Consider the following 26,001-nt stretch of genomic DNA (forward strand, 5'->3'; position numbering starts at 1 on the left):
AAACGGTCCTGGCCCACCAGCGGATTTCCCTGACAGGCTGCATGCAAAGGTTGCTGAACCCTGATATAGTGTTTTAATATCACGTTCTGCAAAGAGCTGCACATTCTGGCATAGCTTAACAATGGAGCATGGATCATTAAATAACCCTTTAAGAAATAGTTTTGTGAGGAATTATCCAGTGGATGTTTGCACTATGAAAGATACTTCCTAGAAGGGAAAAAATTATAACTTCTTTTCCCCACTAATTTGACTACATTTCTTCTTCTAAGTTTATCTGAACTATATGGACCCCATTTCCCATCCCCAGATGTTCTTCCAGCAACATTTCATCACCCAGCAGCCACTTTCAACTCACTTTACCCAGCATCTTGCATAATTATATATACCAGTGCAGAGTGGGTATAAAATGCTACCAGTGTAGAGAAACCCTACATAGCTAAGAGATTATACTGCTTACCTTACAGAAACAACCAAATGTCATTATGTACTGCACCCTCTCGCTCATGCTGCAACTGTCAAATGTTCTATGGTCATTGAGAATACACTGTTTCTGTTTTTATTTAATAGCTCTAGTGGCAACGGAGAGAAAAAGATTATTATATTTCTAGTTTGCTGCCCCCTCTATGAAACCATGAATACATCACACACCAAAAAGAACTTATGATGTAATCATTTCATAATGAACTTTAGTTTATTCAGGCTTGCTTCACAATTAGGCATAATAAATTACATGTAAAACAACACCTATTTACAAAACGGTCATATACCATAGGCACCAGTACATATGAAAGCAGCAGAGTCTCACACACAATGCAATATAAGGGTGAGTTGCTGAAATCAACAGGCCTTATTCTGCTCTCAATTACACCAGAATACATAAGGAGGAACTCTACACAAGGCAATAGTGACCCTGACCTAAAATGGGGTAAACTCAGAATCTGGACCATGGTCAGACCACACATTCTTTATTCACATTCAAGAGCAGCACCTGTAATAGGGAATACATCCCTAATCCAAATGGTATGTTTGAGAGGACACTGTCAGGTTAAAAAAAAAAAAAATGATGAGCCAAATTCAAATGATTAAGCTGGGTTTACAGGTGCTTTGTATGGCCAGTGTCAAAAAGCAGTTGAAACATGTGAGTGAATCTGGCCTTATATTTAAAAACCAAAACACAAGTGTTCTAATCTTCTTAGTAACAGCTTAAATTATTGAAACACATTGAAGTGTTTGTATAGGTTTTTACTGTTCAAAGTACCGCACAAACATTCAACAATTAATCCTCAGAACACACCTGTGAGGTAGGTAAGAGTATTATCTCTATATTACAAATGGGGAAACTCAGGCAGGAAGCTGAAATGGCTGAGGCAAGGTGGCTGACTGAAGCAGTGGAAGAAAAGGCATTAGACTCGGGAGTTGCTGAGTCCACCAGATCATGCTGCATGGAATAAACAAGATTATTTTCAAAACTGAACAGACTTTTCACCGTTTCTCTCCTCTCGGACAATGATAATAGACTTTCCAAATTACCCAACAGTTTCTAGTCAATTTCACTGTCAGGGTCATAGAATTATCAAAATGTAGGACTGGAAGGGAACTTGACAGGTCATCTAGTCCAGACCCTACACTGAGGCAAGACTGTGTGTTACCTAGACCATCCCACACGCTAATGCAGTTTTGTAGCATCTGGGCTGCAAACAATGCAGAAAAATGTTAGTCTAAACAGAACCTATTCATCTGATTTTTTTTCCTTTTTTAAGACTACAGAAATATTTCTTAGGGTTGGGTTTATTTTAAGTTTGTTTTTACAAAAATCTAAATTTTGGGTCAAGTTAATCTTTTTAAATTTAAAACACTGTATTTACAGATATGGTGAAATACACTTATAGTGAATTTGGATATGAGGTAACTACTTTTATAGTGAACTAGAATGAAAATCCCTGATGTCTGCGATGGGCAAACTGCAATTCCAGGTAGAGTAAGAATGAAATTACTTCCCCAAAGGGAAGTATATGAACCCTCTGTTTATTTAAAAGCTTGTATTCTGAATATCTGGAAAGCTTCCCTGCCACTGTGGAACACTAATCACGTTATCAAACAAACAGAACGTATTTATAATTGGGTGTAATGTTCCACAGGACACACAGAAGCAACAGCACCTGCAGATAACTGCAGAAATGAGGAAACTCATTCTGCAGCTGTGGAATCATCCATCAATCAAATTGCAGAAGGGTGCACAATACCAATGAACATGTAGCCCTGGAAATAAGAATACATAGCACTTATATAACACTTCATGTCTTTATAGTGCTTTACAAATGTTAGGGGCCCATTCAATGGGACTATTCCCAATTGAGTCAGGATCACAGATGTGAGGTTTACAGGATCAGGCCTTTCACCAGTGAGAAATGTTATTATCCCCATACAACCCTAGTGTATGATAGACAAACGTACAATTGAGGACACCGAGTGTTCTGGATTACTACACATAATACAGCTCCCATGTCATCCAGATCATTAAGCTAGGGCCAAACCTTTCTCTCATATCACTTTTATTATCAGTTTATCATTGAATGCACTGGAATTAACTTCTGATTTACACTAGTGTGAGAAGAGAAAAAAACCCTTAATATATAAGGTTCGAACTGATAATTCTCTAGCTTTCCTTGTCAGCTGCTGAAATCCAATGGGCTTTACTCATTTTTTCTCAACAGACACCTCAGCCCTAAACCTGGACACACCCTATTCTGATCTTGGAGCTGTGTTTTATTTGCACAACTTAAAAACACAGTACAAATACTCTGGAATCACAAAACCATCCGAACAGTTTTAACTGTTGCACTTAGAAAAAAGACTATCCCATAGCTTAAAAAGATACCAACACTGTTCTCTTGGAGAATACCCAGCACTCAGTTGCACAAGCTCATGCTAGAAGGCATCTTCATCTGTATCAATGTCACTGTTTGCTTTGGTCAGTCTCTCAAGTTCCTCTCCATCCTACAGGAGCCGAAAAATGGAGGGGAAGAAGATAGTAACAGCATTAGCAAATTTTCTTCTTGTTAGTAATACTTACCCTGAAGCAGTCCAGTGACAACTGCAAAATCAAGGACCTGTACTTAAAAGCTTTTGTACTGGGACACTAAGATCCTTATTTAAGATACAACATACATAGCTGTTCCTGAAGGACAGTCCCTAGATATTTTTTATAGCTAAATATTTACCATTTTTCCATGGCATCCTTCCTGAAATCTTTCCACTTGCACTGTATTCAATTAATAGATGTGTCCCTTCCTATGTTGGCAAATACATGGGTGCTGAATAACTTATACTGTAGCTAATTCATTACATCTGCTGAAACATGCAGTGATTGATTTTACAAATGCGTACTATATGCATTATTTACTGTTAAATATCACTCTGCAATAGCACTGTGTAGAATTCCAAGAAAACATCGACTCTCCTCTTTCTGGGATAAATGAAGTTTCCCAGGACTAAATGCAGACAGTGCCCTCTACTGCTCACAGGCGATAAACATACTATCAACACTGCAGACTTATTTCTCAGTTCACCTGAATGTGAAGTCTGGGAGCAAGCTGCTTCCCTACAAAGATTTTTCTAGATTCTAAGCCTCTGGATCTTCGTTCATAGAAGAGCAGAAATTATAGCAGGAGGCTAAAGGAACTGATTCATGAGGAAAGGGCAATTACCATGTTGAAAATCTTACATTAAAAATATCCTTACCTGCGTTTCTTTAAAAAAAAAAAAAACTTAAATGTCTTAAAACATCTTAAACTGTTAAAGCTGAAAACAATTTAAATATCTAATTTAGTTTACTCCCATTTATGCTGTATGTTTACTTTCTGCATTTAGCTGAACCTGGGCTGTGAAAATAGACTAGTCAGTTTTCCTTGTTTATAATCAGTTCGCCAGTATAATGCCAGGATGGGTTTGATGAGGTATTTGGCTGCAAATGCTAAAAGAATGTTCAAACTGAGATGGCTGAAGGAACATCTGAGGTCAGAGCAGAGAGGTAAAGCTTCAACCAGGCCTCAGGAAACAAGAGGAAGCTACACATATAAGTATGGAGCTAAAACAAGGAGTTATTTACAAGACTGAGATTGATCTTGTGTCATTTAAATGAAAGTGACAATTTGGTTGAATTATGAGTCCAGCCACATGTGTGGTGAACTCTAAATGGTCAACTGGGTGAACAGTCTGTGAGAAAGGGAGTCAACCAGAGACACAAGCATTTCAAAGCCTTACCCCACTGGATCGCTCCCAGATCTCACCGAGGAGTTTGTTCCTCTCCTGCTGAGTGGCATATTCCAGGCCTTGATGTTTGCTGGCATTGTAGATAAATATGGAAAGAAGCACCACAGGTGCTTCCAAGAAGAAGTCCAGAGAAGGCTTGAAGTCAAAGATGACAATGGACACAATGGTGATGATCACGGTGGTGATCTGCGCAGTCAGGACGTGGAACATGTTGTCTCGGAACTTCAGAATGAAGGCCACAGACAGCCCCAGGAAGGCAGTGACAAAAATGAGAGCTACAGAGAACACATTGTGGCCATAAAAGAAGCCGCAATATTCTATCTGCCAACGGTTCTCAGAGCGCAGGCCCAGCATCAGCCCATTGAACAGCATCCCGAACACATATAGCTTGCTATTCTGCACAAATATACTTTCATTGAGCTGGTCCCCTTCCTTCAGGATCTTTTCATTATAGATGTTGGCCAAAGCGGAGATGAAACACTGCACTATTATCAGCAGATGGCCCAAACCGAGACGGAGAGGTTTCAATGCTCCTGCAGTGGCAGCAGTGACATTCCACTTGAAGCTGGGAAAGAACCCTGTTTCCGTACAGTTGTCTCCTCCCCAGCATTCTTCCTCAGGCCTGGTGTACTGAAGGCAGCGATTAGATGAGCTGAAAAACATGTCATGATGAAACCCATGTGTGGCCAAGCTGTGCTGATTGCTTCCGGTCCCTGCAGTCAGAGCTATGATGGACAGGAACAAAATCAGTAGAGATGCCCATTGTACCCAGGAGAGCTGCCGTCTGTGTGGAGACAAAACCCCCCAAACCTTTAGAGTACAAGGGACAAGTGTTCAGCATTTTGAAAACAAATGACACGTGGCATGGAGAAACCTCCACACTACAGGCAAACCCCAGAGAGAGAGAGTGTGAAATCTCAGCTCCACTGAGCAGATAAAATTCCCATTAACTTCTATGAGGTGAGGATTTCCCTAGAGCTTCATCTCAGACCCCAAAGAGGCAGTGTACTCAAGTGCCTCCCCAGCTGCCTACGAGGAGCCAAGGGAGATCCTGCATGACTCACAATGGAGACAAAATTATGATACAATACAATTATGATTCTGTTTATCCATTACAGAAGAATGAAGGACTGAGACAAATTTGCTGAAATTTAAACTCGTGATTCCAATTAAGCTAAGTATTTCATACCTAGTGGAACAGTTAAACCACAAAGCCATTATTTGTGCTTGTATGCCAAAGGCTACAGAAAATACAGAGTATTAAAAATACTATAGCCCTCATGTGGTGAGAAAGAATCAAGCATAACTTCCCCAACGTTTTATTTGCTTTCATAGCTACTTACTTTAGCACTATCCTGAATAGGAGCGCTGTTGTTACAATGATAAAATTTGAGAATAATACAGCCATGGCCTATAAAAAGAGGACAGGGAAAAAGTTATAATCCTGACAGAATCTGACCAACAAAAATCAACTCACAGCGTTCATCTATCAGAAGACCCCACAGCAAAAAGTGATCATATCGGTACAGACCTTACACTCAGGGTGAAATTCACTCTTGCACGGAGGAACCATACAAGATCCTAAATGCCAGTTCCACATTAATGGCTTAAGCGGTGCACAGAATCTTGCCAGGGTTTTCTGCGATGGGGTAGATTTCACCCCAGGCTAACCAGAGTTGGAAAAACTTCCATTGACTTCAGTGAGCGCTAGATCAAGCACTTTGGGCCAATAAATTTTATTTATTTATTTATTTTACAGCCATGAGTTAGAATTTTAAAACACAGACTATTTAGTCATTTCAATTGTGGCGTGCGTTCAGATTTTTTTTTGCTGTTGTAGTAAGATGAGGTCTTGAAATATAAACTCTTTTGTGAGAGGCCTAGTCTGAGGCCTGAAGCCTGAACTAAAGTACTTCCAGGCATTGCTAAGCAAAAGCTGGGCTGTGAGCCAGAGGCAGGCCTCACTCACAGAAGCTGGCAACAATAGGGTTGTTAGAAGCAGGTGCATTCACACATTTAAGTGCTAACAAGAGGAACGTGTGCCAAGATGGCACCTGGACAGCCCGATACAAGGACACTCCACAGACATGACAAGGAACAGGCAGGTGCATCTTAAAGACAGGAGAGCATGATGGATAGATCTGTTTGTCTGGAACAACACGATCAAAAGGGAGACAGTACCCTAATGAACCAAGAAGCTGTACCTCAATGCGTCAGTAGGGATGAGTAATCTGTCATGTAACTGTATAAAAGTAGGTCCTGGAGTGCGCATCTTTGTCCAGCCTAGAGTGCAGTGGAGTGTCCCGCCACTGACTGAGCGGTGTCCATTGCCAGAGGGCACAAATTCGTAGTATGTCCTGTAAAGTCTATAGGAAACTATTACTGTGCTTCGTTTGACAACAAACCTGGCTTGAGTTCCTTCGTACCTTACTAGTGTCTGTGGTCATTGGGGGTTCTTTCAGGGTTTGCTGTGCCAGCTATCTGCGCAGAGCCAGAGCAGCACACAGGGGGAACACGCACGCAGCCGACTGTTATCATCAAACGAGAGCAGAGCACCACACCAGTAGCTATTGATAACAGCTGTTTGTACTCTGATGTTTGAACATTATTACAATCTCAAGAGTGTGCATGAAAACAGATGTATAAATCACAGTTCTACTCTGGAAAGTGACTGTGTAAAAACGGTTCCTTCCTAATCCTATCGTCTGTGAGTATAAGAGTGAGATCTACTGATTTTACTGAAAGAAAAAAGAAAAAAAAAAAAGCATGGAATGCCTGCTATTTTTTTATTCCAGGAGCTGTACTGGTTATGCACAGCTAGCTAGAGTCTATTCTGGCTCATTCATCAACAGAATTGCCAGCTAGGTATCAATTACAAGACTAAGGCTGGCATCTGAACAGCAAAACTTTTGTCTTTCAGAAGTGTTTAAAAAAACAAACAAAACACTTTCCCCAAAAGACAAACTTTTAGTGTTGCTAAAAGCTGAGTAGTGTAGACATAGCCTAATGCTGTCGCACAGATGTAACAGCATAATTTGAAGAGAACAGGTCTGCAGAGGTGTAACTGAATGAAGAATCTGGTCTGCAAAATCTTCATTATTTGTGATAATGCGTGGAAGGAAAGAACCCAGGGCAAGCTTGCAGCACCATTAATTAAAACAACAACGTTTTATTTGGGAAATGGGAACAAATTTGATTTGGATACTTCATAAACAATGGCATTTTTCAGAGCAGAACCACACTTTAAAAAAGTCTTAAGAGTCAGAAGATTCTCAGTTCACGTTCCCACAGGGATTTTCTATAACCCTAACCGTGTCCTCAAAGTCATTCCAGGCTGACTTAGCTAGGAAGTAGTGGGTTCCCATTAATATGTCTGGCATGCCATGACCCTCATCGTTAAACATGAACTACCAAGCAAAATTCAAAACTGAATTACTGCCCTCACCAACCAGATTAAAGGATCATTGAAGACATCTGAGAATGCATCATTTATAGTACATCATCGGCACCAGAGGAGCCAGTGCCCATATGAGACTTGTAGTATCTTATGTCTCAGAACAATGTTTTCCTGGTGCAACTCTAATGAATCCCAAACAGAAACAGAGGTTAAAAATAATTTTTTAAAAATATTTTTCTGTCATATGCCTCTCTTATCTCACAGCCTGTTTAACGAAGAGTGATAAACACAGAAATCTGGGTTTAACTGACCTTGAGTCTCCCCCTGCACTAAACCTTTATGAAGAAAGATCTCTTCATTACATAACAGATTTTAATCAAATATTTATATAAATAATTTCCATGTTGGCGTATATTCTGACCTTCATGACTTATGTCTTTAAATTCACAACTCTAACTTTGCATTAATGTTGTCTTGCGTTAACCAGTAAAAAGGCAGTTCCTTTCCATTATAATCCAGTGTATTATTTGCCAAGTAGCAGGTCACATTTTCCAGTACTGTGTTCCCATTTAATCAAAGATACTAAGTGCAATGAATACATACAAGAGGTCAGTTATTCATTCTTGTTCTTCCATTATAGTGCTACAATTTAATAAACCTCTATGAAATACCCCAGATCAAAAGTTAAAGAAAAAGAATTATATAAAGGGTTTTGAACAGCGTTGGCTCTAAGGGAAGAAATACAAATTACTAGTGTGTTATAAGCTTGCTGTACGATCTTTATAAAAGATCCCCTCAACCAAAAGCCAAGTTGCTTATTTAAGAAAATGACAGCATGTGGATGTAATCTTTCAAACATTAGATCTTGTAATTATTCAGGGCATTATACTTGTGCTCACCTTTCAAAAGCTAATAAAACAGTGCATATGTTATTTTAAATCACCCAGACTTTTCCCTCTCTAAAACCAGATGTTTGTAAACCAGGCAAAAGCAACAGTCCTGTTGACTACATGCTGTCCATGCCAGAAATTTGAGCCTTAAAGGACAATTTTTTGAGACAGCCTGAGAGTGAAAATAAAAGTTTAGATTGAGTTTAACTATAGTTTCTCTAGTGTCATGATAAATATATTGAGAATTCCCTGTTATTTTATAGTTAACACTAATAAAACTTGAACCAAACAAACAATAATCCCAGGCTTAAAATGAAGATAACAGTTTTCTGAACATTTGTAGATTGATTCCAGGTTCTATGAATAAAAGCAGCAAATGTCTGTCACACTGGATACTAGCTTAGGTACTGGAGGTAATTAAATGCAAAAAATCAGCATCCAACACTCTTTCCACCTCCCCCTCCCCCTCACTTTTGAAGTTTGATCATAAATGGTATCAATGCAGAATGGAAGAAAGCAAAATTCAAAAGTGACTGAATGAAGTCATTCATATAAAGACATTAATGGTAGGAGCTGTATGGGGGACAGGACTTAAAGACCCACCTTCAAAGCAAACTGAGCTCAAGAAAGGAGGAGGAAGGTCGAAGTCTTGCATTACACTGAAGCCATTCAACACTACCTCTAAATCAGGAAGGAAGTAGATAATGCAGAAAGATTCTCTCTCAACTGGAAGCTACAAAACAGGATCTGATGGGCAGGTGGATGGAAGGGATTAACAGAAATGGTCCCTGTGTACAAGGCAGCCTTAGACAGATCAAATGCAGGACCATGAAACCCCAACTAGCAATCTTCCAACAAGAGAGAGACTTGGATCATTTCAATGCTATTTTATTTGGTCTGTGTATACTTACTGGTTGGAGGTAGGACAATACATAGAAAACAATCAGGTTATCCAAAAAGTACAGAAAGGCTGGAATTGACCACTTCATGTAGTTACAAAACTCCCTCCATGAGGTGCATCCAAAGTCACTATACGAACGTCCCTCTAAAAGAAAAGGAAAAAAATCAGTCAGTAAAATGAACTTGATTAGAATGATGAAAATCTATATAAAAGACTCTCCATGTTAACGGAAGTGTGTTTTAATCCCCATCTGACAGCAATTGCTTTTTTGTTTGTTTTAAGCAAACGTAGCATTTGACGAATGGTGTCAGAATGACAGTCCTGGAGACCTTCGTCTTCCATTAATCCACAGGAGATTCACAACACAAGCAGAGGCAGCACTAGCTTCCCCGTACTCTCGTCAATCTGCCTTAACTGAGCACCTAAAGTGACAAACTCTAAGGAGAGGAGTTCAATCTCAACGGTCATTTGGTCTTCTCCTTGGCAGAGAGACCATCAACAAGGCTAGTGGTCCTTTTGCACAATACTCACTAGGAACTAGGATGAGATCACTCATTATTATTGATGCCTAAAGAATGACCGTCAGATAGAAATGACTTCTGCTGACTATTGAGCATGCCTAGATTTGAAACAATAGCCTAGATGTAAGAGACCTGCATATATAGCACCTAAAGTACAGTAGCATTTTACAGACAAAAAGACAGTCCCTGTTCTCACAGAGCTTACAATCTAAATGATAATATGACATAAGACAAGACAAAACAGAGAGGGAGGAAGGGGAGAAGATGCAAGATTACACATGGTTTGTACGCTCTTTGTGGCAGGGATCACCTTTTTGTTCTAGGTTTGTATAGCACCTAGCATGCTGGGATCCTGGTCTGTGACGGGGGTGTCTATGTGCTACGGTAATACAAATAAAAAAAGAATAATAATTACATGTGCTTAAATGTTCAGGGGATGTGTGTCTTAAAACAATGTAATTTTAAATGTGACTAGCATTGAGGGTGTGGATGAGAGGAATAGAAGAAAGATGTGTTTAAAGGCTCAAAAGGATAAGGCAAGGGGAAGAAGGTGAAGGGGGACATTTAGGTGGGAATAGGCTGACTAGTTTCAGCTTCCCTTCAAACTATATTAGATTTGAGGGGAGAAAGTTTGGAAGATAAATGTACCCATAGGCATTCTCAATCAATAGTCTTTTGAATGCAGGTGTACGACATTTCTTCTCCTTGATCTGACTACACTTTATTCTCAAATCAAAGAATTAATTTAGACTCAGGACTCACAGTTTGTCAGACCACTCTGTTTTATTAGCACAGCGCTCTGCTAATACCCCCAAATAATGTGAGCACCATACAAGACACAAACTATCTTATTTATACAGATAAAAGGGGGGGGAGCACTTAGCAAGATAACAAAGGAAGCAGAATCTGATAAATTTACCTGGGCTAGCCATGCATATCTTATTTCCTTACTTAACTAACCATCTTCTGTAATGGTTTCGCCATTAGCACCCTTATGCCTAATGTTTCTTTTCCTGGCACCTGTATTTCAACATTCTTATTTCTGCTTAAGGTACATACAACATTTCTTTAATCCATTCTTATTTTTACAATATAATTAATTCTACTTTCACATTTGGAATGACAGGTGCTCTATCCAGGAAATATACAGAAGAGCAAAACATCAGTATCAAACATAAGTAAGAATGGCCATACTGGTCAGACCAAAGGTCCAACACCCAGTATCCTGTCTACCGACAGGATAGAATGCCACATGCCCAGAGGTTGATACCTAACAGGTAACACGATCAGTTATCTCTCTGCTGCCATCTATCTTTCATCCTCTGACAAACAGAGGCTAGGGACACCATTCTTATTCCATCCTTGCTAATAGCCATTAATGACTAACCTCCAATGAATATCTATTCTCTTTTCTTTAAACCCGTTTACAGTCCTAGAATTCACAACCTCCTCAGCAAGGAGTTCCACAAGTGACTGTGCGCTGTGTGAAGAAGAACTTCCTTTGATATGTTTTAAACCTGCTCTGCCCATTAATTTCATTTCTGGTGGCGACCCTTAGGTTCTTATATTATGGGAACAAGTAAATAACTTTTCCTTATTTAATTTCTCCACACTACTCATGATTTTATATACACCTCTATCATATCCCCCCTTAGTCTCCTCTTTTCCCAAGCTGCAAAGTCCTAGCCTCTTTAATCTCTCCTTATATGGGACCTATTCCAAACTCCTAATCATTTGATTTGCCCTTCTCTGAATCTTTTCTAATGCCAGTATATCTTTTTTGAGATGAGACCACCATATCCGTATGCAGTATTCAAGATGCGGGCATACCATGGATTTATATAAGGGCAATAAGATATTCTCTGTCTTATTCTCTCTCTCTTTTTTAATGATTCCTAACATCCTGTTTGCTTTTTTGACTGCCACTGCATGGACGTCTTCAGAGAACTATTCACGATGACTCCAAGATCTCTTTCCTGATTAGTTGTAACTAAATTAGCCCCCATCACATTGTACGTATAGTAACATGAAATAGGTAGAAAACCTTCACTGTCAGGGAGATGGATTGGATGTCCTAATATGTCTTTCCACCTCTAGATCATCATCAGCGTGGACACTTGCCCATAAAGGCTTTACTCCTTTAAATGTGAACTTTAAAAAACAGCATTTATTTCCTGAGCACATGGAAAAGGACACACATGCACATGGCACTGGTATGTGTAATCCTCATCTTCTGTGACTGGGAAGCTGGAAATTCTACTCAGTTGACACTGATTGGTAGTGACATAACTACACTGTCCAGGCTGATAGCCCAACGCTTTCATGTGTGAGCCTTCAAGTAAATACATGTAGCAGACATGTCACAGTGGCTTCTGGTTAAAAAAAAAGGAACTGATTGTTATATATATTTTGATACATAGCTGATTACAAGGAAAAAGGTCAACCTACTATAGTTCGGAAATCAACCTATTTTGGAAGACAGGCCATTTTTATCTACCTCTTTCACACAATAGCTTGTTGGGTGCTGCAGTCATTTGTGGGGGGGGGAAATCCAGTTTAATTTATTTTTGAAAACACGGGCTGTGCACTGTATTTATGATCTGCTTGAATTTGGGCTTTTTCATTAACATTTGTGGAAACCAGCATTTCACTCAAGTTCCTCTTCAGTCTCTATTACAAAATGGTTGACGTCCCACAAGGTTGTTGTTCTCTCCTGTACAAAAAGAGTCTTCTACTATTTTGCTTTTTGAAATGGTGAGGTTAACCACTGATCTTTTTCACTTTATGAAGAAGCTACAGAGAGGCTGGGTGGAAAAGAAGGAACTACAATCAACAATATTTTTACTATTCTCTTGTGTCTTTCCTATGAGTCTCTCCAAGTGCTTTATAAACAAGTCTTACAAAATGTACACTGGAAAAACTGGAGAACAGTGTAGTTAAGGGATTTGTTCAAAGCATGCAGTGATGGAGCCAAGGAGCAGAACAAGAAATTCTCGTTTCCAATTTTACACTTGAACCACAGGATCACTCCCTTCCTTCTAAGGTTGAAGAATACTGTACCTAACAAACTACAGGAAGAATTTTGCTAGACAGAATATAGTTACCTAAAGTGAAATTCAGGCAGATCACCATAAAATCTTTAATGACCACAAGTGATCAGAAACTGATGTCTCATCAGGGGCAGGGGGGGGAGGGGAGGGGAGGGGAAGGTACCACGAGCAGCATGCACTGTGCTGGGACATTGAATCAGCACCGGCTCAGAAGGAAGAGTATAGCCTACTGAATCACTGAGACAGAGGCTGCTTGGCAAAGGGTCCCGTTCTTCGCAAATAACTCACTTCAGACCTGACAAACTCCCTACAGCAAACATGTCCTGCAGGATAATTATCCATAAATAATAATATATAAGGCATCTATGGAAAGCTTGTAACTTGTCAAGATTCATAACCATTGCAAGATGCATGTATGGGCAATATTTTAAGTGTAAGCAGAGTCAGGATGAGAGCTACCCTGACATCTGGTGATGAATTGTAGAGAGTGTGGAAAGAATTTCAAGAATTTCAGAGTGTGGAAAGAGATTTTGAGTATTTGCATTGGCATCTACCCCCCCCTCCACCCCCCACTTAGCATAAGCCTGCAGCAACCTGGGATGGTTATTTTAACAGCTCTGGGATCCCTAATTTCTTTGTTATTGGGGCAGGAGGAAAAAAAGTTTGTCACCCTGATTGTGTGAATGGGGAGCTGTGGGACTGCTTTGTGACAGAAATGACTCAACCTCAGTTGGGTGGTACTTGCTAGACAAGGGACATGGGTTCCAAAACCCAGTGAATGGAGAGAGGTTGGGGACTGGTGTTGCGTACCTAATGGATGGGCCGTTTTGAGGGCCTGGACACCAGTTGCACATCCTCCTCTCTCCATGTTAAAGACTAGAGCTAATTTTTGATTCCATTAGGAGTCCATCTAGAGACTGCTGAGCTGAGTTCATGTTGGGCAATGGTGCATCAGCACCAGGGCTCCCCTACTAAGAGCTGAAATCACTGAGTGCTGTGTTAACTAGTGGGGAGCCTGAAGACCTATTGTTAAGCGGCTGGCAGAGTGGAGCAGTTTGCTGCATGTTGGAGCAGCCTAATGGAAAAGGAGCGGATGAATGAAAGTGCGTTTTTGCAGTGACAGTGAGGAGTGGCACAGCGGGTGTTGGTGAGCTGGTCGTCGTGAATGCTGCACAGAACTCCACGGAGAGGCGGAGCAGTTGGCCCTGGCCACGTAGGTGCCCCTTAAACACCCTGTGCGGACTTCCCCTCCCCCATTTCCACCCAGGCGTGAGGGGGATGAGGGTGGGGGTGATAAAACTCTGCAGATAAAACTCTTGAATTTCTGGGGTGCCCACTGACCCAGACGACTTTGGGTTGTTGGACTTTGGCGTGGATTGGACTTAAGACCTAAGGGGGAAAAGGACCATTGCCAAACGTACCCTAGGGGTGGGTTTGTTTTTTTTTGTTATCATGGTTCTGTGTTATAATCCTTGTTTGTGGGTTTCTCCAGTCGGATGCCGCATTGTTTCCTTCATTAAAAAGATTTTGCTTACACTCAGACTCTGTGCTGCGAGAGGGGAAGTATGCCTCCTAAGAGGCCACCCGGGGGATGTGGTATGTAAGTGTCCCACGGTCACTGGGGGGCTCAAGCCGGTTATGCATTGTGTTATTGAAACAGAACCCCTGGATACTGAACCCGGCCCTTGTTGCTGCCAATTCAGAGGGGCAGAAGGGTTACATAAGGAACAATGTAGTTATACTGCAAGTATGCTTTATGGACTTGGAGAAGAAGTATGTCACCAGGGGATAATGTGTCTCTGTGATGGCTCATTCAAACAGGAAGGAAATGTCACCCCCTGTCCTGGTTAGCTAGTGATGAAGGCTCAATTGTCTAGCCTTGCTCCCTCTCAAGATTTTCAATGGAAAACCATCGGAGGCACCTGCAAACTATCGAAACCACTTGGAGGTAAAAAAAGAAACACTACAACAGACAGAGAATTACTCTGCCTATGGCTTGGTCTACACTGGGGGGGCGGTGGGAGTCGATGCAAGATACGCAGCTTCAGCTATGGGAATAGCGCAGTGAAGTTGACGTATCTTATTTCGACTTACCTCCCGTCCTCACGGCACGGAGTCGACGGCCAAGGCTCCCCCATCAACTCCACTACCGCCGCTCGCCCTGGTGGAGTTCCGGAGTCGACGGGAGTGCATTCAGGGATGGATATATCGTGTCTCATATATCAATCCCCAATAGATCAATCGCTACCCACCGATCCGGTGGGTAGTATGGATGTACTTTAGGAATAGAGACAAAAGATTGTTTCAGTACAAAACAGAGCATGGAGAGATACTCTATATACTTACACTGAGGAGGAAACATCTTGAGGCACAGGGATGTTCTCAAGAAAAACTGGATCCTAGTTTGTGAAGCCAGCCAGATCTGCCACAGACTGTCTTTTTTTTTTTTTTTTGAGGGAGGAGGGGAGGTGGGACCTACTTTTTTAGATAGGAAAGGTACTTATTAATGAACGTAGACCCAGGTTCATCCTTTAGGATTTTGCTTTGTATTTTAGCCATTTAACATCTATTCTTTCTTAATCTTCTTTTAAGTGCTTGTAAGTGCTATGCATTATATAGAGGAGACGATTTAAGGTAAAACTAGTAAACTGCAGTACACTGTGCCTTTTGGGGGCAGAGGATCTGGGATTTCTGAGAGTAGTCAGTGTCAGCAGCTGGATATCACAGGGGAACTCTTGAAGGGACTCAGGGACCAAAATGCACTACTCTTAATCTGAAAGGTAAAGACAGGACTGGCATAACTCAGAGGAGAGTGCTTCAGTGGCTGACAGGCTGGTGTTAGGGAGCTGATGCCCACAAGGCACAGGCAAGACTCCCTCACGCTGGAGACAGAGGGTAATAAGGTAACTCACAGTCCTGGGTATCGCGAGAACCATAACAGTCGCCATCAGCACTTTTTACAGTATTAGGTAACCAAGCTTGACCCTGGCTTAGCTGATAAGATCCGAAGAGATCACAGACCCAGGGCTTGTCTTCACTTCAGAGTTAACTCAAGTTATAACTTGAGTGTTGCCCCTAGCTCTAGTCCTATTCATACACAAAAACTCTTCACTACAGCATGATGGTGCTTTTTACTTGAGTTGACTGCCTGTCAAGGTGCCCAGACCAGAGTGGATAAAAGTAAATGATTTAAAAAAAAAAAAAATCAGATTTTTGTTATTTAAAGGCTTTTTGAGGAAAAAAATCTATCCAAAGACAGTTTTAATTAAGATACATTATAGCTCAAAGATATCTCATCATGGAATAGGGATTATAAATTCTAATTCTATAGTATGACACAATATATTCATGTAATGTTTAAGAAAAATTTTGTAAATGAGTTCCAATAGTTCATGGATTAGGGACCCAATCTTAGGAGTTCCAGGAGCTAATCTTTCTATCTACCCAATGGGACTCAGTGCTCAGTCCAGAAGATACCATCAGAGATGCTTAGATTTGCAGTTCTCAAACTGTGGATTTGTATCTCCAGAGATAACACGCTTGTTAACAGCAAAAATGTTTTTAAATAAATAAATAATATATAGAGGTGAGAAATAAGAGACCTATTGTTCCTCTGCAAATTTGTGTACACAGAGTTAATCCTTACCTCTCTCTAAAAGATCTGGACAAGCAGAAGTCTGAAGATAAATGTGAGAAGAGAGGGACAGGCAAAAGAAATGAAAGTGAAATTGTTTGAGCAGCATAGTCCAAAAGTCTTGAGGTCTTTCTGACTGTAGCCTTCATTGATTTGAGATCTACCACATCATTCTCTCACTAGAAGGGAAAACCTATAATGGCAACAGGCCATAAAAAGAGACTCAGTTTAGGAATAAGAACCATTCAAGAAATACATGTTTGCTGATGATGTTTTAAAGAAAGTCACACCAGTGAACTGGTGGAATTCACTTAAGCACTTGGATTCAGAGACTGTTGAAGTGATAATCTCACTTTTAACAGCAATAGCTTCTTCTGCTGGTGTAAAAAGCATATTTTCTTCCTTTGGACTAATTCATTCCTAATTGAGAAATCATTTGAGACCAGAAAAAGCAGGAAAGCTTGACCAGATTATGAACAAACAGGAAAATTAAGGTGAAAACAACTGAGTGAGCTGCAGAAGCCAATATTTTAAGTTTTTCATGTTGACCTTACTGACATAGTCTATTTAATTTTTGTTTTTTTAAATATTTCATTTAACTATTTTAGTTAAAAATAATTTTAACAAAAACAAACCTGATTTTAAAAAACTTGAATGTTTAACTAAATTCAAAAATTCATATTCTTGTTTTGTAAAAATATGATGTTTGCTGTGAAGGAAAAAATCCATCCAGAATACATAACGTTGTTTTAGTTAAATAAAAATTTAAATGTCTGTCTGGTGATGTTCTCCTCCTAATACAACAGGCAAGAAAATCCTCCAAATATTAATGATTAACCTGTTGAACTGGAAACAGTTCACTTCCCAATGACTTCATAAATATCTTCTTCAATTACCTTTGGTAAATGAAATAACCAAACAATCATTCATTTTCTGATATAACTGTAAAATTAATCTGAAAAGTTTTCAAAATAAATCACTTTAAAAATATATAGCGTGTATCTTCTAAAAATGAAACCTACATCTGAGTTGTGAATAATATACATTAAGGTTATAACAACCAACAAGAATGTACTTTTATGTAGAAATCCATGATTAAGTCGAGCCTTCCTGATTTGATTTAAATCAAATCCACCCTGGTACAGACTATGGGTATGTCTATACTACAGAGACTATATTAGCATAAGTATACCAGTATAGTCCTGTAGCGCAGACACAGTCTACGCCAACAGAATGGGTTTTTCTGTTAGCATACGAATACCACCTCCACAAATAATGTCAGCTACACTGATAAAAGTATTGTCAACATAACTGAGTCTACAGTGGGGTCTATGCCAATATAAATTCCATGTATAGACCAAGCCTACAGCTTGAGTTTGTCAGCTGCTAACACAATCATTCTGTGCTGCTTATTGCTCTGTACAATTTTACAGTGTAGCCTCTCTCATTCGAGCTACACTAACTCAAGAGGAGTTAATTGAGTGCAGAGTGCAACTTAAGTTAACTCTCAGTGAAGATAACTGTCCCCGTTCCTACTGCAAATAGGCTGTACCATGGTACACCGCACGTATAGTACAATTACTGTACATTTGAATCCATCATACAAAAGCAGAGGGATTTAAAGTATAAGATGAACATTTCCTAACAGATTTTTAGCCATATGAACTTACTTTTTGTTGTTATCCAGAGTGCCACTGTCATACATAACACCAGTTTAACTAGCTCAGAGCACACATTCACAGTTGCAGGAAGGTAATCGTATTTGTTATCTGTAAAATTCAGCAAAATTATTACAGCAAATAAACATGCTTACTCATCCAACTTTTCCAATCGCATTTAGAGTGGCAGAAAGAGCATAACAATTCCATGATAATCGCTTAAACACATCCATTAAAAAGTTTTGACCAGGTCCCATAACTTACAAAGTGTGCATTATTTAAGGTTATGTTCATGACTTTAATTACAAATACTCCACATTTTCTACGGCACAGAACTTCTTGAACATTTCACTTTCCAGGCTGATGTTTTCCATGCTTAGTCTCAAGTTCACAAGTTTGAATTCTTCAGGAAAGGCTGAGTACAATTAGTTCAGCCATTACAGAGTGCTACTGAAATATGAAAAATCATACTTTCCCAATTTAATTAAATTTGAGCTTTTTTTTTTGCTCACACAAAACAAAACTGACAATTTTACAAATTTGAGGTTGTTAAGTTGGCTAACCCTTCTTCAAGGATTAGGCCCTTTCATTGTTAGCCAGAACTACTGTAAGTATTTAAAATCTGTTTCACACATACTTTTTATCAGTTTTTACTAAAGTTGGCAGCCACAATACTATATAGTAACAGAAGGCCTGATCCTGAAAGACTGACTTCTGTGAGAGCTGAGGGCATAGCACCTTCCAACATGAGCACATCAGGGCTAAATAGAAGGTTTTCAGCATAGAAAAAACTCTCTTTGCTGACAGATTCCAATGCACAGTAACAATAACAACTAGGTCTTATATCACTCTGGTCATCAGTAGATTTGAAAGAGATTTAAATAAAAGAGGTGTCATACCCCCATTTTACAGATGGGGAAACAGAGGCACAGACTTGCCCAAGGTTACCCAGCAGGCCAGTGGCAGAATGAGGAATAGAATCCAAGTCTCCTGAGTCCTGTGCTCTATCCACTAGACCAGGAGTTCTCATAATAATTTTTTTGGGTGGCCTCAGAGCATGAGAAGGTAGGTACAGAGGCAGAAGGGGCCAGCGGTGATGGGCACTGGGAGAGGCAGCAGGGAGCAGAGGGGGGACGAGCATGGGCTCAGAGCCCATCACCATAGCGCCAGGGAATGAAGCCTGAAGCCTCACACCCAGGGGACAGAGCCCAAAGCCTCATGGCTGAAGCCTGCCACCCGAGAACTGAAGCCCAATGCCACTGTCCCAGCTTGTCTCTCTCCGGAGGGGGGCAGGGCCCAACCACTCCTGGTGGCCCCCAGGGAGAGGTCGCTGCTTTGCGCCTGTCCTGCCCCCTCAATCACCACCCAGGAGGCTGTGGCCACAAGAAAAGCCCCTGGTGGCTGCATCTGAGAAACACTATGCTAGACAACACTGCTCCCCCAGAAAAAGATTCTGTATTAAAACATTTATGCTCCTAACAAACCTGCCAGTGAAAGGCAAGGATAAACATACTAGGTTTGATGACCCATTCAAGCAGTAAATATATTTGCAATAGAGAGGTTTAATCTCAGCATCTACATTGTTTTACCCCAAGTGGAAAACTAATTTCTGCAGGTAATGCATTATATATTAAACATCTTACCTTACCTTCGTTGGCAGAATATTTCATCAGGAGAATACGACTTGAACCTAAGGTAACAAATGCTCCTCCTAGCAGGAATGTGTACAAGGCTGACTTGGAGCACCATAAAGACATGCTGCAGCACTTGGTCTCCATTCTGCTGTCTGGCTGTCAATGCCCTTTGGACAACAAAATGAAAATACCTTGTATACGTATTCTCAGACACCGATAACAGATATCTAAGCACACATGATTTTATTGCTTTCTGGAGCCCTACCATAGTTTCATTCTATTGCTACCTTGGAAAAATCTGAGCAGCAGCAGCAAGAGAGATATACAACAAGCACTGAATTCTCCAGTGGAAGACCCAAAAAAAGCAATGCTGGGAGAGGAATGTATTTGTACAATGCTGAATAACTACTGGGTTTAAACAAATGTCATATTCTTGGTATCTATCTATTCTTTGATGACTTCTCACATTTTAAAAAACAATCTTGTTGCTACCATTGGCAATTTGCTAAGTCTCGTGCTGAAACAGGATCTCATTCATTTCCATAGAGTTCAACTATAGTAGTCCAAACCCCTACACAAACCTCTCAGTCTTACTAAACAGCATATATTAACATGATCAAGACTTACGTTTAATTTAATTTAGTTACCTGAAGCACTGAAATTAGGAAATGAGAATGCAAACAGAAACCCTCTCCTGTTTCTTATTGGTGCTGCTAAGACAAAGAGCAGAAGCCTCAAACTTTGTTTCACTAAGGGCTGATCTACACTACGAGGTAAGGTCGAATTTAGCCATGTTAGGTCGATTTTATAAGCAATGTGGCTACACAACCAACCCTATTCCGTCAGCCTAAAGGGCTCTTAAAATCGACTGCTATACTCCTCCCTGACGAGGGGAGTAGCGCTAAAATCAACTTTCTTGGGTCAAATTTGGGGTAGTGCAAACGCAGTGTTGTGCAATTAGATGGTATTGGCCTCTGGGAACTATCCCAGGGTGCTCCAATGTGACCGCTCTGGACAGCACTTTCAACTCCGAAGCACTAGCCAGGTACACAAGAAAAGCCCTGGGAACTTTTGAATTTCATTTCCTGTTTGGTCAGCATGGGAAGCTCAGCAGCACAGGTGACCATGCAGTTCCCCTAGAATCGCAAATGAGCTCCAGCATGGAGCAAACGGGAGACACTGGATCTGATTGCTGTATGGGGAGAAGAATCTGTGCAGGCAGAACTCCGATCAAAAAGAAAAAATGCTTATATATCAAAATCGCACAGGCATGGTGGAGAGAGGCTACACCAGGGACATAAAACAGTGCCATGTGAAAGTTAAGAAGCTCAGGCAAGCCTACTACAAGACAAAGGTGGCAAATGGTCGCTCCAGATCAGAGCCCCATACATGTCACTTCTGTGATCAGCTGCACGCCATTCTAGGGGGGACCCTACCAGTATCCCACCACTGTCCACGAACACCTGCAAGGGGGGAGGTTTCTTACGCAACACAGAAGATTTTGTGGAGGAGGAGGAGGAGGAGAATGCACAGCAGGCAAGTGGAAAATCCGTTCTCCCTGGCAGCTAGGAACTTTTTATCATCCTGGATCCAAAACCCTCCCAAGGCAGGTTCCCAGACACTGAAGGTGGAGAAGGCACCTCTGGTGAGTGCACATTTGTAACTATATTACAGGAGTTAAAAGCAATTGTGTTTAATGTTTGATTTGCCCTGTAGAATTGGGATGCATTCATGGCCAGTACAGCTACTGGAAAAGTCTGTTAACATGTCTGGGGATGGAGTGGGAATCCTCCAGGGAAATCTCCATGAAGCTCTCCTAGAGGTATTCTGAAAGCCTTTGCAGAAGGTTTCTGGGGAGGGCTGCATTATTTCATCCTCCACATAGGACACTTTACCACACCAAGCCAGTAGCAAGTAGTCTGGAATCCCTGCAGCACAAAGCATGGCAGCGAATGGTCCTGGGTTTTGGTCGCATTCATGCAACATCCGGTCTATATCTTTCTGTGTTAGCCTCAGGAGTGTGATACCATTCATGGTCACCTGGCTGAAATAGGGGAAGTTTTGTAAGGAAACAATAAAAGGACCCTGTTCATGCTGGGCTGTTTGCGCTCAGCTAAAAGGGATCATCCTGGAGGATAGCCACATGGTGCGGGAGAGGGGTGTGCTGCACATCCACCCCAAAACCACAGTCCCTCCTTTTGAACGGCAAACCCAACTGGCATTGCTTGCTATGGGAAAGGAGGGTGCTGCAGTCTGAAACCATTCCCACATGTTATGAAGGCATTAGAAGCCAACCCCATGTACCCTTTGGCTTACCATGGCTGCCTGGAAACAGAATTCTGTTGCCCAGACAGTTTGATGTGTCACCATACCAGCAGGTGCTCAATATAAAAGGTAAAATGTGATCTTGTGCCTTAAGCACATGTGCTGTCTGCTATGAATTGTTTGAATCACTGTGAGAGTCTCCCTTTTGTTCTCAGAAATGTATCTTAAATTTTACTCTCCCTTTTTATCCCCTATGCAGGTGTAAATGTTTCTATGCTCTGCATATCATCTCCATCCCTGAGGTTATTGCAGATGAGAAGGTGAAAAAAAAAAATGCACTCGCAATGACGTTTTCCAAGCTCATACAATCCTCCCGGACTGATAGGGCACAGCTGAATGCATGGAAGCATTCAGTGGCGGAGGCCAGGAAAGCATTCAGTGACTGTGATCAGAACACGCAGGATGCAATGCTGAGGCTAATGGGGGAGCAAACGGACATGCTCAGGCATATAGTGGAGCTGCAGGAAAGGCAACAAGAGCACAGACCGCCACTGCATCCATTGTATAACCACCTGCCCTCCTCACCAAGTTCCATATCCTCCTCACCCAGATGCCCAAGAATGCAGAGGGGGAGGCTCCAGTCACCCCACCCCAGAGGATGGCCCAAACAACAGAATGCTGTCGTTCAAACAGCTGTGATTTGTAGTGTAGCTGCAATAAGCAATGTGGCCTTGTCCTTCCCACCCTCTCCACCCCACCTGGGCTACCTTGTCAGTGATCTCACTTTTTCTTTTTTTTAATAAATAAAGAATGCATGGATTCAAAACAATAGGGATTTTATTTCCTTTGCCAGCTGTGGTCGGGGGGTGAGGGGGAGAGATTGGCTTACAGGGAATTACATTCAACAAAGGGGGTGGTTTTGCATCTGTCACACCGTAGCCTGGCCAGTCATGAAATTGTTTTTCAAAGCCTCTCTTGATGCGCGGCACTCCTAGCTGTGCTCTTCTAATCGCCCTAGTGTCTGACAGTTCAAAATTGGCTGCCAGGTGATTTGCCTCAACCTCCCGTAACGACATAAACGTCTCCTCCTTACTCTCTCAGATATTATGAAGCACACAGCAAGCTGCAATAACAATGGGAATATTGGTTGTGCTGAGGTCTAACCTAGTCAGCAACCAGCACCAGCAGGCTTTTAAATGTTTAAAGAACTTAACTGCACTTGCTCAGCCTATAGTTGAACTGCTCCTTACCCCAGTCCAGGCTACCTGTGTACAGCTTCATGAGCCATGGGAGCAAGGGGTAGGCTGGGTCCCCAAGATAACTACTGGCATTTCAACATTCCCAACAGTAATTTTCTGGTCTAGGAAGTAAGTCCCTTCTTGCACCTTTTCGAGTAGCCTGGAGTTCCTAAAGATGCAAGCATCATGCACCTTTCCTGACCATCCCACGTTGATGTTGGTGAAACATCCCGTGTGCAGCACCACTGAGAAATACCCCTTGTAGTATATGTATTGGATAGCAAAGTGGTCCGGTGCCAAGATAGGGATATGCGTTCCATTTATCGCCCCACCACAGTTAGGGAACCCCATTGCAGCAAAGCCATCCACTATGACCTTCACATTTCCCAGGCTCACTACCCTTGCTAGAAGAAGGTTAGTGACTGCCTTGGTTACTTGGATCACAGCAGCCCCCATGGTAGATTTGCCCACTCCGAATTGATTCCCAACTGACTGGTAGCAGTCAGGCATTGCAAGCTTCCACAGGGCTATCACCACTCGCTTCTCAACAGTCAGGGGAGGTCTCATGTTGGTATTCCTTCGCTTCAGGGCAGGGTGAAGCAACTCACAAAGTTCCATGAAAGTGCCCTTATGCATGCAAAAGTTTCGCAGCCACTGGGAATCACCTCATACCTGCAACACAGTGTGGTCCCACCGGTCTGTGCTTGTTTGACAGGCCCAGAATCCTGTATCACCCTGCCCCACTGCCGCCATGATATCCCAACTACCACAGCCGATGCTTTCACGAATGTCTGTGCCCATGTCCTCCTCACAATCATCCTCATGCTGGCAGTTCCTAGCCAAGTACTGCACTTACTGCAGAATAATCCACAAGGTGTTTACAATGCTCACAACAGCTGCGCTAAGCATAGGTAACCCAGAAAAAAAAGCACAGAACGATTGTCTGCCATCACTTTCAAGGAGGGAGGGAGGCGGGACTGACAACATGTATCCAAAACCACTCACGACAACGTTTTTGCCCCATCAGGCATTGAGAGCTTAACCCGGAATTCCAATGGGCAACAGGGATTGTGGGATAGCTACCCACAGTGCACCACTCTATGGCCATGGCTACACTGGAGAGTTGCAGCGCTGGTGGTGGGTTTACAGCGCTGCAACTTACTCTGTGTCCACACTTGCAAGGCACAGCCAGCACTGCAATTCCCTGGCTGCAGCGCTGGCTGTACACCTGGTCTGCTTGGGGTATAACGATTGCAGTGCTGGTGATGCAGTGCTGCTCAAGTGTGGCCACCAAAAAGGCTGTTATTGGCCTCCAGGGTATTAGGAGGTATCCCAGAATGCCTGTTCACAACAAACCGGAGGGGGTGAGGGGAGTCCGCGTTGACCAGCTGCTTATGTGGTCTGAAGACTATTTAGGAGTGCATAATTTGCATTTAGTGAATGACAGAAGGGTGGGTGAAGGGGTCAAAACTTTTTAAATGATTGAAGGTAGGTGCTGTGTATCTTCCAGTCCTTAGAACGTGCAAGGCAGGAAGCTGACAACAGCATCAGCTCCAAAAATCCACTCTCTCTGTCTCCCCCACGCTCCCTGTCACACTCCACCCCACCCCTCTCTTTTGAAAAGCACGTTGCAGCCGCTTGAACGCTGGGATAGCTGCCCACAATGCACCACTCCCAACAGCGCTGCAAATGCGGCCACACTGCAGTGCTGGTAGCTGTCAGTGTGGCCACACTGCAGTGCTGTCCCTACCCAGCTGTACGAAGACAGCTGTAACTCCCAGCTCTGTACAACTGCAAGTGTAGCCATACCCTATGAATCGATGCTAACCACAGTATTGAGGATGCACTCCGCCGACCTACCGCACTTAGTGGGGACAGATACAATTGACTATATAAAATTGATTTCTAAATATTAGCGTCTATAAAATTGACCTAATTCTGTAGCGCAGACATGCCCTGAGAATCAAGCTGGCAAACTGCCTGGAGACCGATGGGCTGAATCAAGTGTCGGTACAGAAGAGGCTGCAGGTGCCCAGAAATCGTGGGTACAAAGACGTGGCATGTGCAGCCACTCAGCCCGGCACTTACCCTAGAAAGCTGCTCCCGGGGGCGCCCTGCTGCAGTACAGCCGCGAGGGGCCACCGGCAGCATGGCCACCCGCACGGGCCCGCCTCTGACGGGGAGCGGTAAATACCCTGGCTGGTGCCCGGTGGGGGGGAGAGGAAGCGCTGGGCACGGGCCGCCCTGGCTACCGGATGCCCCGACATGCCGCTCCGGGCTGACGCGGGCCGCGCGCTCGCTCCCAACCCGAGGCAGCGCCGCTCCCCGGGGCTCCCGCTCCGGCCCCGCCACAACGACACCCCCGCATCGCGGGGTCAGCGAGCGACACGCGCCCTCACCGCTCCCAGACCCCGCCCCCCAGCTCACCGGGCGGCAGCAGCAGCTCCCCCGTCCAGCATCACCGCTCTCGCACGCGCAGTGATAGACAACTAGCGGCCCGCCCCTTGCCGCTTAGTCACGTGTGAGGGGAGCGCCCCATAC

The 26,001-nt window shown here is 42.5% G+C and overlaps 1 protein-coding gene across 3 annotated transcripts; it reads right to left on the reverse strand.

Moving 5' to 3' along the window:
* Positions 1 to 672: 672 nt before the first annotated feature.
* Positions 673 to 25,947, reverse strand: SLC35A5 (solute carrier family 35 member A5). Of its 3 annotated transcripts, none has more exons than XM_032787233.2 (7): positions 25,888 to 25,947; positions 19,972 to 20,124; positions 18,336 to 18,434; positions 9,471 to 9,604; positions 5,616 to 5,683; positions 4,264 to 5,056; positions 673 to 2,997 (listed from the first exon to the last, which is right to left on the reverse strand). In XM_032787233.2, the coding sequence occupies exons 2-7, from the start codon at positions 20,099 to 20,101 to the stop codon at positions 2,929 to 2,931; spliced, it is 1,293 nt and encodes a 430-aa protein (XP_032643124.1). In that variant the 5' UTR covers positions 20,102 to 20,124; positions 25,888 to 25,947; the 3' UTR covers positions 673 to 2,928. The 3 variants fall into 3 exon arrangements, with proteins under 3 accessions (XP_032643124.1, XP_032643123.1, XP_032643125.1); XM_032787232.2 differs by lacking the exon at positions 25,888 to 25,947 and adding an exon at positions 25,549 to 25,618; XM_032787234.2 differs by lacking the exon at positions 25,888 to 25,947 and adding an exon at positions 24,133 to 24,361.
* Between the last annotated feature and the right edge of the window lie 54 nt (positions 25,948 to 26,001).

This window comes from Chelonoidis abingdonii, chromosome 1, assembly GCF_003597395.2.
Source record: "Chelonoidis abingdonii isolate Lonesome George chromosome 1, CheloAbing_2.0, whole genome shotgun sequence".
In the NCBI taxonomy this organism is placed as follows: domain Eukaryota; kingdom Metazoa; phylum Chordata; order Testudines; family Testudinidae; genus Chelonoidis; species Chelonoidis abingdonii.